The sequence below is a fragment of the Acipenser ruthenus genome, chromosome 3 (genome assembly GCF_902713425.1).
Source record: "Acipenser ruthenus chromosome 3, fAciRut3.2 maternal haplotype, whole genome shotgun sequence".
In the NCBI taxonomy this organism is placed as follows: domain Eukaryota; kingdom Metazoa; phylum Chordata; class Actinopteri; order Acipenseriformes; family Acipenseridae; genus Acipenser; species Acipenser ruthenus.
Window position 1 is genome coordinate 54,991,907 of NC_081191.1, and position 19,078 is coordinate 55,010,984.

The following is a 19,078-nucleotide window of genomic DNA, read 5'->3' on the forward strand; positions in this document are numbered from 1 at the left end:
TACCAAACGAATACGTGAAAATCAGACATACACTACGTGTCTGATACATACTGAAAACTCCATCCTGGAATTCCAGATGCCTACTTCTTACATTCTGTGAATAGTTGTTGTTACTATCTCCCTAAAACGTTGAACTCATTGCTACATTTGCCCTCCTGAAACAACTGAGAGGCGTTTCTCTCTCTCTCTCTTTTAAAAAAAAAAAAAAAATAATGGCAGCTTTAGTTTAGCACCATTTAGCGGTCTCTTCACATTTCAGTTTCAATGTTTTATGTCAGTACAATTCTGCTTAGATTAGTGGGCAACCTTTTCACCATTTTAAAACAACTCTTTCACTTACGTGCGTTTGTTTTGACAATAGGAACGTAAGCCATTCTTGACTTCAGTCTTTACTAAATAAAATGCAGTACTAATACGATAGTGTTTCGAAAGCAGTAACATCAGTTACTCCACTAAATCTATGTAGGATAAGTAGGTCTGCATAAAAAAGGACGTGCAACCCAGAAACTGCAGTAATTCTACGGTGTACTTTTAACAAATACTTTTTTAAAAAACAAAATTAAGTAAATTAAATAAGGTTCATGGTATTGTATAGATTATTTAGAATAGTGCTACTTAGAATTGGAATAACGAATGTGGGGCATGTTTGTTGTCGGGACCAAAGTCAAATATTCTGACATTAATCTACCTGCTTGTACATTACCAACACAGCACTGTAATCCTTCCTCCCTGTTGTGACGTCACACAGGGGGCATACTCGAGTCCTCAACATTCAGAACGAGTTACTTACAGCAAATGACTTGGAGAGGGTGGAACTGTCAAAGTTCCACTCATAGGGGAAAAAATAACCCGAGTTATCCCAAAAATAATTTTGTAGTCGCTTGTCAGCGAGAGAAAGAAGTCTTCTTTACCACTGCAAGCCCAAATATGGACTAAAACTGCGCTTCTGCAGAATTGAGAATGAAGAACCCAAGAAACAGCGCAGCAATGCAATTTAAAACTGGGATCCTCCTGGCTTTGCTGCTCGCACTCGGCTGCAGTGGCCAAGACAAGAAAGGTAGGAGCTTAAAACAAGATAGAAGTTGTTGTTGTTGTTGTAAAAAAACCAAAAAAACAAACAAAAAAAATATTTTCTTAAGAATCGTTTTTAGCTCCGGTGCGGCTGTAAGTTTTAAACCTTAAAGAGCAAACTTCACAGCGTAGGTAACATTTCGCTCAAGCGGCAGCAAAATGTACTGTACAGCACTGTGTCCAAGAACGGCATGGAAAAAGTACATCTGAGGATTTTTTCTTCCTGGTTGGGTATTTAAAGCTGTTTAAAAGTGTTTGACGCAGCAGTACATTGTACGGGTAACTGATTTTTAGTGTTTGTTTTTTATCTGTAAGTTTAATCGTTAACTTTAGGAGTTTCACTTTATCCAAATTGTTTACATCTTTGTGAAAGAATGCGACAATTGCAAAAGTGGACATTATTATGAGTAAAAGTAGGTAGGTTGCAGTGTCGGTACCATGCTGTCACCCAGCAAATAAAAACAAACCAAAATGTGTCAAGTTGTGGAACAGCAGTAGTTTTTGACACGTGGATAATATTGAATTACATTGTAATGCTCAATATATTTGATATGCTTTACCACTGTATTTATCGTGTTTTTAATTGCAAATAAAAATTGCCATTTCACACACGTCCAAAGGTACAACATTTTTTATTTGTTTAATTATCTCAACTGATAGGGATGTATTTATTTATACAGGTACACTGTTACAATGGGTCTGATGTGTAGGCTGTAAAAGCTGAATAGCAGATATTGGAAAACCTGATGTAAAATGTGTAAAGTATTTGGGTTAAACTGTTAGGGCACATGTCAAACAATTTAAAGATCAGATGCTACATTCTGTTCAAAAACACCTTTCACAATCATAGTAAAAGCGTTTGATAACTGTAAATCTAATACACCAGGGTGGCTGTTGACTAATTCAATATTTAAGTATTTCCCTAAGTGGGAAGAGTGTCTTGAGGCACACTGATTGGTTTATTACATCTTTCCAGAATCACTGTCATATCATTGCCTCGTTTTGTTTTCTGATATCCATGAGTGCACCTCAGCCCTACAAAATGGCATGTAAACAAACAAGCAGCGAAATGTACCTGTTTCTCTTTTGTTGCAAAAAGTTGGAAATTGTTCGAGCTCCTGAAAAAAACCTGAATCAGACACAAGTCTCCGATCAGTTAGTGTTTTGCGTTCTGGTCAGTTGTTTCACCATTCTGTTAAATAATTTTGTCTTGAATATTGCTCCTGTACAGGTATTCATAATTAATCTAGAGCTGCTGCTGCATTTTGTAACATGTGTAGGGGTGCTGTGTTGATTTAGTTTGACAGTTAGTTTATTAATGTCAGTTTGTCTGTTACTTTATTGTTATAGCTTATTAACATAGACTTGCCTATTGTTTTTCTCTTATTCTATTAATTTCATACGTTGATCCACGTGTCATGACAAGTAATACATATTTATTTATTTGTTGATTCATATTGTGTCTCGTGGTCAACTCCGTCTTAAAGAACACTTCGGCTAAGAGAACACTTCACTTGCTTCCCGAAGGGTGTTCTCTTAGCCAGAGGCAACTGTAATTGTAACAATAATTTATATTTAGGCTGATATCCTTAGTTTAAGGTATAATTTTATTTATTTAGATAATACATCTGACTATACAGGGGCATCTTGACTAAGCAGCTGTCTGCCTTGTTTGAAAGCACTATTCAAAATGTTGCTTTTTGAAATGTTTGCTTGACTTTTTTTTTTTTTTACATTTACCTTAGAATTCTGATTGAGCATTTTAAAGTGATGCATATTATGATTGTGAAGTGCAGTATTTGGAAGCAGTTTGTATGTCCACCCGACTGTCTTTCTGTCATCACCATTGTTTTGTATTGCATATACAATGTCAAGAAAACTGTTTGTCCAATTGTGATACAAAAACCTTGTAAGCCTTTTTTCTTTACTACAAATCATCATGTGCATCTTAATCTCATAGTATAGATAGCCTGTCTGTCTGTATGTCATATTTGACACTTTTTAAAACATATTTCAAGCTATCCAAATTGTAATGGAACTTGCTAAGGACCACCATTAGCTCAAATTTCCATGTGCAGGGAAATTCAAAATCTAGGTGTAAAATGCTTGCAACTGTTCTGTTTTCTGGTGAGAGACTGGAGAATTATATATATATTTTGTTCAGCTGGGGTAATGTTCGCTTGTTACCAGGCTGGACAGATGGAGTTTGCATTGACCCAAGAGAATTTTGGTCATGAAGCAGCCCATTGGTTCACCATGTGCATCTAACTCAGGGTGGGAGAGAGTCTGGCATTCCAGCTTGTCTTGCCTTCAGATACAAGAAGCCTGCCAGTCCTGTGTGCTCAGTGAGCCTTGGGTGGAACACCTGCCCATTTCGATAGGGGAGAGAAATGACTGTTAAGGGTTTCCTCTTCGATAGGGGAGAGAAATGACTGTTAAGGGTTTCCTCAACATACTGGCATCTTCCTTCCATACACCGCAGCTCTCTTGTCTCAGCAGTGTTTGAGGTGGGAAGTGACTGAGGTCTGTCACCTTACCTTCTAGGACTTTATCAATGGAATCCTAAAACAGATGGCTTGGCAGATAAACACTGTACTTGAATGTTAATAAATTAAATATTTGGAAAATCTCACAGCTACAAACTGTTAATACACATACATCCTATTGTAAACACTATGGGGTAGATGTACTAAAGTGTTGTGTCTGTTGCAATCCTTGCAAACCACATGCAAACCAGTCGGAAGTGTAGCGTGAAATGTACTAAACAAACGCAACACCGTTGGCATCATTTTAACAAATGCTTTGTAGCCGCAGTTCTTATTTGCGCTTTAGCCTTTTATGAATATGTAATTCTGGGTTTTTCTGCAGAAAATTTGCAAAAACAGGGCGGAGAGCAAATGAGGGATAAAAAATATTGTAATGAGATGTACTAAAGCTGCGGGTAATTGCGACACAATTGCATCAATTTGTTAAGAACTTTTGAAAGCATGTTTTAACAGTCGCAATTATTGCTGGCATTTCCTCGTCCAGTTTTTCTCGTGTGTTGCCAGTTGTGCTTCAATGTATTTTTGAGACGAACACCCAAGTACCTAATTTTCATTAGTCAGGGTGTACTTACACATGTGCCACTAACCCCTCCAGCTCATTCTGAGCATCTGTATAGGACCATGATCTATTGTGTGTTAATTGTCTAGGCCAGTGGTTCTCAGTGGAATCTGTGGTCCACCTGCTCCTTTCAAGTGGTCCGTGGAAAGGTTACGTAATTACGAAAAGGATGCAGCAGCATAGTATACATCCCATTGCAAACCCAAAATAAGACCTTCAAATCTCAGCTACAATGCACACATGGAGAATATCTCTAATTAAAAAAAAGTCTAAACTCTCTGTCATACAATGGCTCTCAAAAGTATTCACCCACCTCCCTTGGACTTTTCCACATTTTATTGTGTTACAACATGGAATCAAAATGGATTTAATTAGGAGTTTTTGCCACTGATCAACACAAAAAAGTCCATGTCAAAGTGAAAAATAAAATCTATTAATTGTTCTAAATTAATTACAAATACAAAACAGAAAATAATTGATTGCATAAGTATTCACCCCCTTGAGTCAATATTTGGTAGAGGCACCTTTGGCAGCAATTACAGCCATCAGTCTATTTGGATAAGTCTCTACCAGCTTTGCACATCTGGAAACTGCAATTCTTGCCCATTCTTCTTTGCAAAATTGCTCAAGCTCCGTCAAATTGGATGGGGACCTTTGGTGAACAGCAATTTTTAGCTCTTTCCACATATTCTGAATTGGATTGAGGTCCGGGCTTTGACTGGGCCACTCCAGGACATTGACCTTTTTGTTTTTAAGCCACTCCAGTGTGACTTTGGCTGTATGTTTGGGGTCATTGTCCTGCTGGAAGATGAATCTTCTCCCAAGTCCCAGGTCTCTTGCAGACTTCAGCAGGTTTTCCTCCAGGATCTCTCTGTACTTTGCTGCATCCATTTTGCCCTCCATCTTCACGAGCTTTCCAGGCCCTGATGCAGAGAAGCATCCCCATAGCATAATGCTGCCACCACCATGCTTCACGGTAGGGATGGTGTTCTCAGGATGATGTGCGGTGTTAGGCTTGTGCCAAACATAGCGCTTAGCGTTGAGGCCAAAAAGCTCTATTTTGGCCTCATCAGACTATAGAATCTTCTTCCACTTGGTCTCAGAGTCTCCCGCATGCCTTCTGGCAAACTCTAGTCGAGATCTGATGTGAGTTTTTTTTTAACAATGGCTTTCTTTTTGCCACTCTCCCATAAAGGCCAGTTTTGTGAAGCACCCGGGCTATTGTTGCCGTATGCACAGTGTCTCCCAGCTCAGTCGTGGAAGACTGTAACTCCTTTAGAGTTGCCATAGGCCTCTTGGTGGCCTCCCTGACTAGTGCCCTTCTCGCCCGGATACTCAGTTTTTGAGGACGGCCTGTTCTAGACAGATTCACAGTTGTGCCATATTCTCTCCATTTCTTAATAATGGACTTTACTGTGCTCCGGGGGATATTCAATGCCTTGGAAATGTTCTTATATCCTACCCCTGATTGGTGCTTTTGAAGAACCTTATTCCGGATTTGCTTTGAATGTTCCTTCGTCTTCATGATGTAGTTTTTGTTAGGAAATGTACCAACCAACAGTGGGACCTCCCAGAGACAGGTGTATTTAACCTGAAATCATGTGAAACACCTTAATTGCACACAGGTGGACTCCATTCAACTAATTATGTGACTTCTAAAGACAATTGGTTGCACCAGAGCTTATTTAGGTGTGTCATAGCAAAGGGGGTGAATACTTATGCAATCAATTATTTTTTGTTTTGTATTTGTAATTCATTTAGAACAATTTGTAGATTTTATTTTTCACTATGACATTATGGACTTTTTTTTGTGTTGATCAGTGGCAAAAACTCCTAATTAAATCCATTTTGATTCCATGTTGTAACACAATAAAATGTGGAAAAGTCCAAGGGGGGTGAATACTTTTGAGAGCCACTTTAGATTGTTTTGGAGTGTCTAAAATGTAAAGTAACACACGACAAAATTAAACTGGAGGTTTTTAACGTTTCCATTTATTGTAATTAATTAAAATGAATGAAGCCTCCATGCTGGTCTCAATCGCTTCATAAACAGAGCTGACATAACCCGCAATGTTAGCCTTGAGTGACCAAGCATTTAAAAATGCCAATCATGTATTTTTGTTGATAATGAAAAGATACAGAAAAGGAGGCAAAGACAAAGTTCACTATCCACACATTACTACCACTGACCTGCAGAAGCTAATACAAAAATACATTGTTGGCATTTTTAAATGCTTGGTCACTAACACTCAGGCTATCATTGCGGTTTGTGTCAGCACTGTTTACAGAGCAATTGAGACCAGCATGGAGGCCAACATAACAAAACTGAGTACTCCTGACCAGCTGAATTACGCACTGAAGCATAGAATTATCGTAACAGACAGTTTACATTTTCAAGACAAACTGTTTTTAAGTCGATTACCATTTTTTTATGTTTCATCAAATCAATAAAAACACCAGCTGCCCAGGCATTTTTGTTTTCTTCAATTTCATTAAGTTGTTGACTTGTTAAATGTTTGTCGTTTTTTTCTATGCACTTTTTCACTTTCATGCCTCAGAAAATGTGACAAAAGGAATGTCACTCATTTTTAAAACAATGTGTATTGATAATTTATTAATGGAACTGTGCTTCGGCAAAAATGAATTCTGCTGTACATTGTACTATTTTGCATGGTTAAAAATCCTCAACAGCCAATCAGCGTGCACCATCCAAACATTCCGTTTTATAAATAAAGATTATAGCTGGAGATTCATAGCTCTGACTGTGCTGGTACCTCATGGGTGTATTGTAACTTCAAAGATTATTAATTCACACAAATCAATTCTGCTGGAATTATCAATTTAAAAATAAAACAGTCAATTATTTTCTCCCTCAGTAAATTTGTGTTAATGAAAAGTAAACTAGAACCGTTCTTTAAAGCTCCAATTTTAAAATAGCTTTGCTCACAGAAACAGGCCCATCCATCGCATTGAAACAAATAAAGGTACGTCTATGGTTATTCTTAGTATTACAGTGATTTTTTTATGTGCTTATTTTACTGTTATTGTCTGCCAAGATAAAAAATCAGGTTGTCCGTGAACAAAAAAGTTTGAGAACCATTGGTTTAGGCTAGACCAAGGCTGGGACCAAATCAAAACTTTGACAACCCGCTAATCGCACTTAACAAAACTGTATTTAATAGCGTTTTCTTTTTATGAGTCGAAGAAATATTATACTTACAAAAAAAAAAAAAAAACGCTATTAAATACAGTTTTGTTAAGTGTGATTAGCGGGTTGTCAAAGTTTTGATTTGGTCCCAACCCAAGTTAAAAATAATAATAATAAAAATAAAATAAAAACCCTAAAATCATTTAGTTTCAATTTAAAATAATCTTTTATTCGCATTGTACACCAATGTGTACAATGCAGAAGCATGATTTTTTTTTTTTTACCAGTAGGCTAAATTACAAAAAAAGTGCGCTAGGTATTTATTTGATTTTATCACTGTACTGTATCCTGTAGGCCTACTGTACAGATTTATATTTTTACATTATGTAATGTGTAGCCTACCCAAAACACGTTAGTGTTATTTTCACGCAATGATTTATATTTAAATCGAGAACTGTAAATGCATGTGTGTGCGATTTTATTGTATTGTTTTTAAAACCGACAACTCCTTATGTCGTACAGTTACTACTATATGATTATGAAAAGGTTTTTTGGGGGTGAATCTGATGGGATTAAACTGCCTTTCATTTATATATATATATATATATATATATATTGTAACACGATTCGCACTCACTCGGGTTCGTGCCCCTTTAAAAATACGACCCAGCACACAGAAATGGCTTTTCTTGCGCGGTTGCGCCAATTTTTTAATAAAGACAAAAATAAAACAAATACACAAAATAAACACCTAGCTCTGTACGAGCACTAACTAACAGGTTATTCCCTGACTAACTTGCAGGACGGCTAAGCCGTTTACCTGACACCACAAACTGAAACACACTGGTTTGACACCGCACTTACTTTTTCTCTGGCTACTCGGAGACAGAGCACCTCTTCTGCCTCCTTCTACTCAGCAGCCTCGAGCAGACTGCTTGCTCTCCTTTTAAATCCCTCCATAAAGCCCAGGTGTGGATAATCATTAATAATAAAACAATTAACAAATCAATTAGAAAATTAAATAAAACAACAAAGCAATACAAAACAGTGCATTCTCACATGTTTTTCTTTTGCAGGGAGGTTTTAACCCCCTCCCTGCCGTCTCTCACAACCCGCTATCTTACAATATATATATATATATATATATATATATATATATATATATATAACAGTATTAAAATAGGTAAAATGAAGACGGAACAGAATGCATTGTACAGATGACGTTTACATTTAACAAAAGCAATGTTATTTTGATTCTTGTACCCTTGCATGTATAGATGTTGTCCTTCAGGCACCCTGTGCTGCAGCAAAACACAACTCAACTCCTGCTATCTTATTTGAAAAAATGTTGCACAACTCTCGCTAGAGATCTTGCTAAGATGAAACAAATAATATTTAAATTTGTATATTGAGGGTCTCTTCATTAACATATTACATACGACAAAATGTGCACTTTGCGAATTGTCTTAACGAAAATGCAAACTGCGGTAAGTTTGCACTGTGAATGGCCCATCTTAGTACATCTACCCCTATATGTTTCTTGTCAGAGTGGCTCATGGGGGACACAGTATTAGTTATATTATGGTGTTATTTCTTGTCAGAGTGACTCTTGGGGGACACAGTATTAGATATGTTGGGGTGTTATAGCACTACTGCAGGCAAAATGGTGGAGAACACACACCAAGTTTTATAACCTGATTCCGTAGTTCAAAACAAATAATGTGGCATTAATATAGTCCTAGAAAGAACTCAAGTTTACAAAATATGCACAAGCTTTTTCCTCCAAATACAATATTACTTTCTGTACTCCTTAACCTTATATTTTGAAACAGGTACCTCACAAATTACAATTTGAAATGTTGTGTAAATATAAAAACCCTTCATCATTCTGGCAAGAATATACATTTGATTTTTAAACTCTGGGAATAAGTCACTGTTGTCATCATACAGCATTGAAAATTGAGAAATGTGTTTTACAAGACCTGTCCAATAAAATAAAACCTTGTTGTAGATATTGTGTATAATCTGTATAATCACAGGAAGAAGAAAGTATTAATTAGCAAATGCAAAGGAGACTGTTTACTTTAGGACAGCACTTGTTATCAAAGACGTCTAAAACAGTGCCAAGACAGTCTTGTAAACAGCTGCTTTGAAGAAGAACAAATACAAGCAACTAGGTAAATAGTTGTGTCAAACAATATATGTAACCACAGCCGCCTCACAGCCTACAGCACGTAGCCCATGCATTTGCCTTGTTTGGGGACATCATTTTAACCACATTCTTTCATTTCAATGTGTTATGATCTCACTTTCCATATCATTCAGTTTACTCTATATTAGTACTGGGACACAGATGGGTATCTGTTTTTTTCTTAAAGGTAAATATTTAATTAAACTGTAAAAGTACAAGCACTGTGTTTTTTGTAGATAAAGAGGTAAGTAGTTAAGGGTTGAGTTGGATCTTTTTAAGTTAACCAGTATGTTTCCTCTCCATGCACGGACTGACTGATGCAGGACTTGACAGGAAGTTTTGGGTTCATCTTGCCCAGGGCTGACATTTATCAAATCCTCCACAAGCAGGGATCATAATTATTGCTTGCTTGGCAGTTCAAGGTTGTTAATGCAGCAGCATTCTTGTTTGCTTCGCCTCCGGATCAGTCAGACTTGGTTGATTAGGGTCAATCCAATTTGACTTTACATTTGGTTCAATGGTTCTATGTCAACGTTTGACGTTTGACATCTTTTTTTTCAGGTTAAGATTGAAAAAGATGTGACAAGTCCAATATCCTTTATTAAACTGTAGTTGTAACCTCTATATTAGGAATCCTTATAAGAAGAGCTTTTATTTAATTGTGTGTCTGCTACCACTGCACCTTTCAATACCTCAATAATACCTCAATACCTGTCAATACCTCAATCTAATAGGGATGGGAATTTTAATCGTTTAAACTTATAAACTCTAAAGAAGTGATTAAACGTATGATAATATGCTAGGCGTATAACTTGACGTGAACATTTTCACCAAACGCATATTTTTTAATGTATTCATTTAACTAATTTATTATCATGTGCAGAATACTGTTAAGGCACCATTTTTCCACCTTAGAAACATCGCTAGGGTGCGACCTATGCTTTCTGCTTCTGTAGCTGAAAAGCTGGTTTATGCATTTGTTTTTTCGAGGATTGATTATTGTAACGTTATTGTTATGTGCTCCCTCTGTTCACCTACATTCTATGGGCAGCAGGGCTTTTTGTTGTTATGCCCCAAAACTTTGGAACACCATTCCTAAGAGATCAGGGATTCTGCCACTCTTAATGCTTTTAAATCTGGCTTAAAGACCTACTTTTATAAAAAGGCATTTTTATGACTGTTTTTATTTTCTGTTTTGTTTGTTTGTAAAGCGCTTTGAGATGTTGCTTTTAAATAAGCTTTCTTCTTCTTCTTCTTCTTCTTCTTCTTTTTCTTCTTCGTCTTCTTCTCATATACAGTAGTCCATCGTCTGTCTTAAAATATCTATATAGAACACTTTGAATTGTTATATTAATAATTGCACCCATATCATTTTTGATCATAAAGATTTATGCAGTTTATTGTATTTACAATGTTGTTGTTCAGGTGGGTCAACCTCAGGAAAAACAGTGCATTATTTTACTAATTAAATCCTTGGTTTGCAACTTGCAACACTATTGGCTAGTGTCACAATACCAAAAGTAGTTTTTGCTATTGCTCATAAAAAGGCCAGTAGTCACTCTAGCAGTCAAAAGACTAGACAGTGTTGCCCTTTGACTGCAAAGGTTGAACAAATCTGTATGGAGCAAAACGTAAAGTAACAGGCAGTTTGTCATATTGTAAGGTTACAGATAAGGCCCACTGACTCGATGGCCTCATCATTTGTTTATTTACATATTGAAAGTCACTCCTGATGAGTGTTCTGCTCAACAGAGAGAGACAAACAGGATTGGATGAAAAAAAAATGCTTCTCTGTCTTACTCTACTCCCAGGGCTGGACAGTAGGCTCCACATTCATGTAATGCTTTTGAATAGCTAGTTAAGAATTTAAAACCCTAAACATGTATTGTTATGAGTGCTTGTAATAATGGTATGTAATGTATTTTCATGAGTGCTTGTAATAATGGTATTTATAAAACGGAATGTTTGGATGCTGCACGCTGATTGGCACGGCGAAACTTATTTTTGTCTAATTACAGTTCGATGAATAAATTATCAATACACAATGTATTAAACTCGCAAACGGAGAGCCTGAGTATAGTTTTTTATTACTACTCTATTGTGCCTTATTACTTGTTTTTTTCGATCATTTTCGCTAAAAGCAGTATATATATTTACAGTCGCTATTTTAGATGTGTTTTAATGTTATTTTAGCCATTTTGGCTAGTTATCCCCCGTCGTGGCCTAGCACTGCAAAGCCTGCAACTAAATTTTGCCCTTCCCCCGGGTCTAGCCCATTCTCGGCTGTGTGTACTCTCGTTTTAACTAGCTTTAGGCATTTGAGGTAAGTAGCTGGACAGGGCTACAATTAATTATTTTGATCCCGGCTGGGATAAAATAGTATCCTATTTTTGTATTTATTGTTGGAAATGTTGAAAACCATCAGTTTAACCATGTCTGATGGACTATTTTTTCTCTAAAGCAGAAGAATATACATTGTATAAATTATATAAATTGTTTGATTTTTAAAAAAATATATTAAAAAAAAGGTTTTCTATGCATTCGCTTCGTGCCTCCAACCCAACCACAGCCGTATGTTAATGCAACACAACCCACGCCCTGTCGTGTGTTATCCCTTACGTAATGTATTTTGATGAGTCCTTGTAATAATGGTATGTAATCTATTTCCCTGCACTGTGTATCAATTCTAATCAGCTGTAAACTGACCAGGCAATTTTTTTGTAATTCTCCAGATACAAGTACATAAACAAGTTCCTTCGATTCTTGGAAAGCAGAAACTGAGATTTATGGCAATACCAGTATATAATACTGTAGTGTGTATTGTATTTACAGTACTGGCTATGCATGTTATTTGCAAACTCTGACCACACTTTTAGTTTGCAGCATAAAATGCATTATTAAAGTGTTTTATTTTTATTTTTTAATTCATGATCTTACAATAAATGACATTGGAATTGCATTAATCTTGTTAGTCTTCTTAACATTTTTTTTTAATAAATTACAATTTAAACCTAAATAAAAAAAACAAATAAAAAGAAATACATCACAAATGAAAGTCCTACAATTAAATAAAATATAAACAGCTAACACAGTTGCTGTGTAATGCCAAGCATAATACATTCAACTGACATACAAAATGATAATCCAGCTTTAAGTTTTACCATTCTTTGCCAGTGATGAGAAAATTGTAATTCCTTGAATTTGGCCAGAAAACTCAGTACTAATTAGGGCACCAAGGCCTAAGTAAATAACACAAAGGTGCATAGTTGATCCTCAAATTTCTGTTTTAGTAGAAGACCTGATCTACATTAACAGTGTAGAGTAGTGGTTAGGGCTCTGGACTCTTGACCGGAGGGTTGTGGGTTCAATCCCAGGTGGGTGACACTGCTGCTGTACCCTGAGCAAGGTACTTTACCTAGATTGCTCCAGTTAAAACCCAACTGTATAAATGGGTAATTGTATGTAAAAATAATGTGATATCTTGTAACAATTGTAAGTCGCCCTGGATAAGGGCTTCTGCTAAGAAATAAATAATAATAATAATAATATATACACAGAGACACATTCACCTCCAAAATTATTGGCATCCTTGATAAAGATGAGCAAAAAAGGCTGTATAAAATAAAGAACACAGGTAATGAGCTATATTTTATGCTCAAATATATGGGAAAACCATATTCTTTTATTCTAATACAGTTGCTCAGAGAAAAAGTTTTTTTATTAACAAGTAATAAATGTTCTCAAAAAGATAGGTGTCAGAATTATTGGCACCCCTAAAGATTCTTATAAATAAAATCAAACAAAATTAAATCTGCATTACCATTCTACTTCTTTAAGTTCATCTCAGTCTTAAGGAACTGTATTGTGGCCTTCCATGGCTTCCTGTTTCACTGGGGTATAAAAATGAGGTAACACGCATATCAAATCCATTTGTCATCCATCACCATGGGGAAAGGCAAAGAACTCACAAATGAAAAGAGACAAATGGTTGTTGACCTTCATAAATTAGGCAATGGGTACAAAACAATAACTAAAAAACTAAATATACCATTTACCACTATTAGGGCAATAATTAAGAAGTTCAAAACCACTGGAACAGTGGTAAACTTGCCTGATAGAGGACGCAAGTATATCTTGCCCCCACACACAGTGAAGCAGATGGTTCGGGAGGCAAAGGGAAATCCAAGGGCCACAGTTGGAGAATTACTTGGTTGCATCTTGGGGGCACCAAGTCTCCAAATCTACAATTAGACGCCACCTCCATGCCAATAGGCTATTTAGAAGGGTTGCTAGAAAAAAGCCTTTATTGAGAGCAACCAACAAACTTAAGTGCCTGGAGTTTGCTAAACGGCATTGGCACTTCGATTGGAACCGGGTGCTATGGTCAGATGAGATGAAAATAGAGCTCTTTGGCCACGCACACCAGCAGTGGGTTTGGCGTCGAAAGAAGGATGCGTGTGCTGAAAAGAACCTCATACCTACTGTAAAATATGGTGGTGGATCTTTGATGTTATAGGGCTGTTTTGCTTCCACTGGTCCTGGGGCCCTTGTTAAGGTCAACGACATCATGAACTCTACCCAGTACCAGGACATTTTAGCCAAAAACCTGGTTGCCTCTGCCAGGAGACTGAAATTTTGCCGCAAGTGGATCTTCCAGCAAAGCAATGACCCCAAGCACACATCAAAATCCACAAAGAAATGGTTAATTGACCATAAAATCAACATTTTGCAATGGCCATCTCAGTCTCCGGACTTGAACCCCATTGAAAACCTGTGGTTTCAATTGAAGAGGGCAGTCCATAAGCGCAGACCGAAGGATATCAAGAAAAGATTCTGTATGGAGGAATGGTCTAAGATCCCTCCCAATGTGTTCTCCAATCTCATTAAACATTATAGAAAAATACTCAGTGCCGTTATCCTTGCAAGGGGAGGGTGCACAAAGTACTGAAAACAAGGGTGCCAATAATTGTGACACCATCTTTTTGGGAAATAAATTTATAATTTGAGAAATGTGTAATTTTGATTGATTCCATTGAATCATTAATAAAGTCAAATACATTCCACATGCTGGAAAATTACAATATAGCTCAGTACTGGTATTATTTATTTTATACAGTCTTTTTTGCTCATCTTTATCAAGGGTGCCAATAGTTTTGGAGGTGACTGTATATGCTGTGCAAAAGTCTTAGACACATTCAGGAGTTACTCTATATATATATATATATATATATATATATATATATATATATATATATATATATATATATATATATCAATATAATGAACATTAACTATTTACTCAAAGCCTCCACTAGTGTTTTCAACTATTATAACAACTTTGACTGTTATTAATACAGCTTAATTTGAGTGAGAAGAAACCAAGCTTGTCATTTTGCAATCTTTAATTCACAAAATGTGCAAAATGTCGAATACTTTTGCACAGCAGTGTATACCGTATTTGCTCGAGTATAAGTCGAGAAATTTAACCCCAAAACACAGGGGAGGGGAGGGGAGGGGAGGGGAGGGGGGAGGGGGGGGGGGGGGGTCGACTAATACACAAGCAAAAACCCCCTTATGTCAGCAAACCTTTAACCCTTTGTGGTCCATTTATTCCGTGCGTCTCAGGCGCGTCAGGTCCAATTTATTTTCACAGGCGCAGTTTATTTTACACACGCTGTTTAAAAGTATTTTTTTCACAGTAAAACAGGTTTAAAAGGCACTGCATATCAACAGGACACTCAGTACTGCATCTCCAGCCCCGCCCCACCCCTTGTTCGCTGTATTTTTCACATACCTCTTCATAGTGATAAATCATCTCCTGATCACTCGTTTTATCACCAAACTCCTCAATAATGCGATCCAAGTCATTATTACTATAACAGGGCCGACATCGGACCGGAAAGAGAAAATTGTAATGTCGGACCTGGTCCGACACAGGACCGCAAATGGTTAATGCCTGCAAAAGACATGGACGGTGTGTGGTTACTGAAATCCCCGTCTGTACCTAGCAGGGTTTAGGACCAAGGGGAGCCCTGTGGCAGGCATGCATTCAGTGCGCGAGGCAAGTTCACATACAGTACTTAGCCACGCACCTGCACCCTGCCCCCACCCCCGCCACCGCCGCTCTACATCTCAAGATTTGGCAAAAGCGATTCCGTGACATGGTCTATATATAAAAAAAACGAATCCCAGGTTTGTTTACATCCTGATCTGTCACGTAAAACACAGATGCAGTTGTACAGCCAGACCACACCACCTCCCACATTCCATTGAAATACATATGCTGCAGTTCTAGGTAGAAGTGCTTATAAAATTATTTTATTTGCAAATCTGCCGCTCAGACGGAGTTACTATTTGTTTTCTGTTACACTATAATTACCATCTCTGTTTCAATAACAAATAAAAATACGGTATATTTGTCAGTCTAAAGACAAATTTCATAAATATTTCAGGAAAATTAAACAAACCCAGCAGAACAAAAGTCAGTTCTCACAGGCTAGGATAAAGAATACATATCAATGTATCACTGCATAGACCAGCATGCTCATATATAGTACATAGAGTGCCTAGAAAGAAATAAAACCGTACACATTTAAGCCTAACTCCGAACAAGCAGAGCATAAACAGATAATCCCTTTGCAAATGATAAATTCCAGGAATTCCTGAGAGTTAGGAGTTCTTTGAGGTTGCATGGATTTCATGAGGCTCAATGGATTTCACAAAAAACATTTAGGTCAACCATATGGTCCTGAAGAAGCAAAGCTAAACTGTACTAAAATACTCTGTCATGTTTTTGCTTATAGCTAATCACAGAAGTAAGAGTTTGAAATCATTCACAGACGAGATGTGACATTAAAATTGAAACCATTGCTTTAGTAAAAATTTAAAGTGAAACTAAGGGTGTCTTCTCAATTGCAAGTTCTACATTGTGAACTGTTAGCAGACTGCAGTATAAATAAATGTAAATAAACATTGTATTACAATGTATTACATATTCAAATAAACCTTGAAGATTTAATTAATTTGTGTTTCAGAAATTAATTTTAACATTTGTAATGAATTGCCTTTCATACGTGACTCGGGACCTGGAAAAAAAAAAAAATATAGTTTTTAATTGTTTTTAATATGGTGTGTCTTGTTTTTAATTGTGTTCTCTGCAGAATAATTTTGAAACAAAGAGTGTTTGCGACTATTGGGCCCTTTGCAATTTACTCTTTAAAATAAGAGTCTCCATTTTGAACACATTTTATTCTGTATAATCTTTTATGCCTAGTGGGGGAGAGTTTGTAATGTTTCTTCTCAAAATGTTAGGGACACGATAGGATAGGGGATTTAATGTAATTCATTAATAATGTGTGACTACTATCACTGTATTGTATAGCACTTATATAGATGGCTTGGAGTCCATGACAATAATTATAAATAAAAAAGAAGCAATGTATTTGAAACACATCATGAACTGTGAGATTATAGTTTAGCCTTTTTTAAAATAAAGATAATATCAGAGAAAAAAAAAACATATTTAATTCCTCCCTGGCCTTCACCTCCCCCAACTCCTGTGCATAATATATTGATTTTCTTGAGGCAAAAAGGATTTGAAAACCAGCTGTGAAACAGGAAATCGCTGCACTGCAATTTAAGTGAGTTTGTAAAAGTACAGTACATCCATAAAAAATACAATAAAATGATATATATATATATATATATATATATATATATAATAATTTATTTCTTAGGTGACGCCCTTATCCAGGGCGACTTACAATTGTTACAAGATATCACATTATTTTTACATACAATTACCCATTTATACAGTTGTGTTTTTACTGGAGCAATCTAGGTAAAGTAACTTGCTCAAAGGTACATCAACAGTGTCCTCCATCTGGGATTGAACCCATGACCCCACCGGTCAAGTGTCCAGAGCCCTAACCACTACTCCACACTGCTGCCCATATATATCAGTAGAGGAGGCAAGGGGGGCAGGGCCTCCCCAAAAATATCATATACTAATAATAATAATAATAATAATAATAATAATAATAATAATAATAATGTAATAGGATGATGATGATTATACCAACACCTTAAATTCACACTACACAGTTAGGCGGAGGCACTGCTCTGTTGGTTTTTCTCCAATATACTCTGATGCAGGGCTTCTCAAACTTGGTGCTGGTTTTCATTCCAACCGAGCTCTCAGTTACTTAACTAGACCCTTAATTGAACTGATAATTTGCTTAATTAGACCTTTTTAATTGTTTTCAGCTCTTGAACAGTTGCATATTTCAAGTTAGGTATAACATTTGATAAGTAACTTGAACTGCAACTGTTAAGAACGGAAAACAAGTAAAAATGTCTAATTAAGCAAATTATCAGTTCAATTTAGGGTATTTCTAAATTGTATGGGATATGGTTTTTCCCTTCCTAAATTTGGGCTACCACTTGTATGTAGACAGCTTCTTCACAGCATTCCCTCTGTTTAGGGTTTTGTACACATCCCAAACAATGGCTTGTGGCACAATAAGACCAAACAGGAAGGGATTTCCCCATAAGTTGGTAGCCAAGAAACAGAGGCATGGCGGAAACAGCGCTCTGCGCTGTGAGGAACTGCTGGCAATGAAATACACAGATAAAAAAGATGTGTACCTCCTCACCATCATGCACAATGAGGCCACAGTGGCAGTTCCTGTGCGAGGTCGGAACACTCGCACAAATAAGACTGAGTGTGTGCTGGACTACAATAGACACATGGGAGTAGATAAGTCGGACAATGCTGCAAGGAAGACCATGGCATGGTATAAAAAACTCTCCATGTACACAGTCTAGATTTCGTTATAGAACAGCCATGTTGTGTACTGTACGGCTCCGGAAAACAAGCTTACTTTTCTAGCCTTTCATCTCCAGCCTCATATTTGCAAGCCAAGAAATGCTAGAAACAGTAAGATTAGAGACAGTGGCTAGACTTACTGAACATCATTTTATACGGATGCTACCACCATCTGGGAGTAAAGCAGGGCCACAAAAAAAGTGCTGTGTATATTTCCCCAAGGGCATGTGGAGGGATACACAGTATTACTGTCTGCATTGTCCCTCTCAGCCAGGCCTCTGTTTGGAGGAGTGTTTTAAAAGGTACCACACAGTACATGGGTACTAGAATGACTAAACCCCAGAACAAACCACCATGACCAGTAACAAATGTAACAAAAGCTACTAAAAGTCACTTGTTGTCATGCAGCAACATTACCTTGTGGAAGGTGACAGTTCAAAGTGACCTAGTCTCAGTCTAGGATCTATAAACACCAGACAAACTATAGAAAGGTGCACATATTTGGTATTTCTGAATCCAGGACACTCATGGCAATCCAGAAACAGAGTCTTTTTAACAGTGGAGCAAAAGCGGTTAGATTCGCAGGTTCAGATATGAGGGGAAAAAAGTGACTTTTACGATATGCAGTGACATTACTTCAAATTGCAGAAGGATTATGGGTAACACCCCATTGATAAAATCCTTATCTTCTGCAGTTTCAGAAAATATATACTTATATATACTTATCTTATTCTTT

The 19,078-nt window shown here is 36.8% G+C and overlaps 1 protein-coding gene across 2 annotated transcripts in view; it reads left to right on the forward strand.

Annotated features, from left to right (window-relative positions):
* The first annotated feature begins 763 nt into the window (after positions 1-763).
* LOC117394771 (epidermal growth factor receptor-like) overlaps positions 764-19,078 on the forward strand; it is a 172,394-nt gene continuing 154,079 nt past the window's right edge. For both annotated transcript variants that reach the window (XR_009319823.1, XM_059013929.1), the window contains exon 1: positions 764-1,057. Coding sequence is in view for 1 of the 2 variants with exons in the window: in XM_059013929.1 (XP_058869912.1) it covers positions 961-1,057 (97 nt within the window). In the remaining variant the exon portion in view is untranslated. The remainder of the gene's footprint in view (positions 1,058-19,078) is intronic.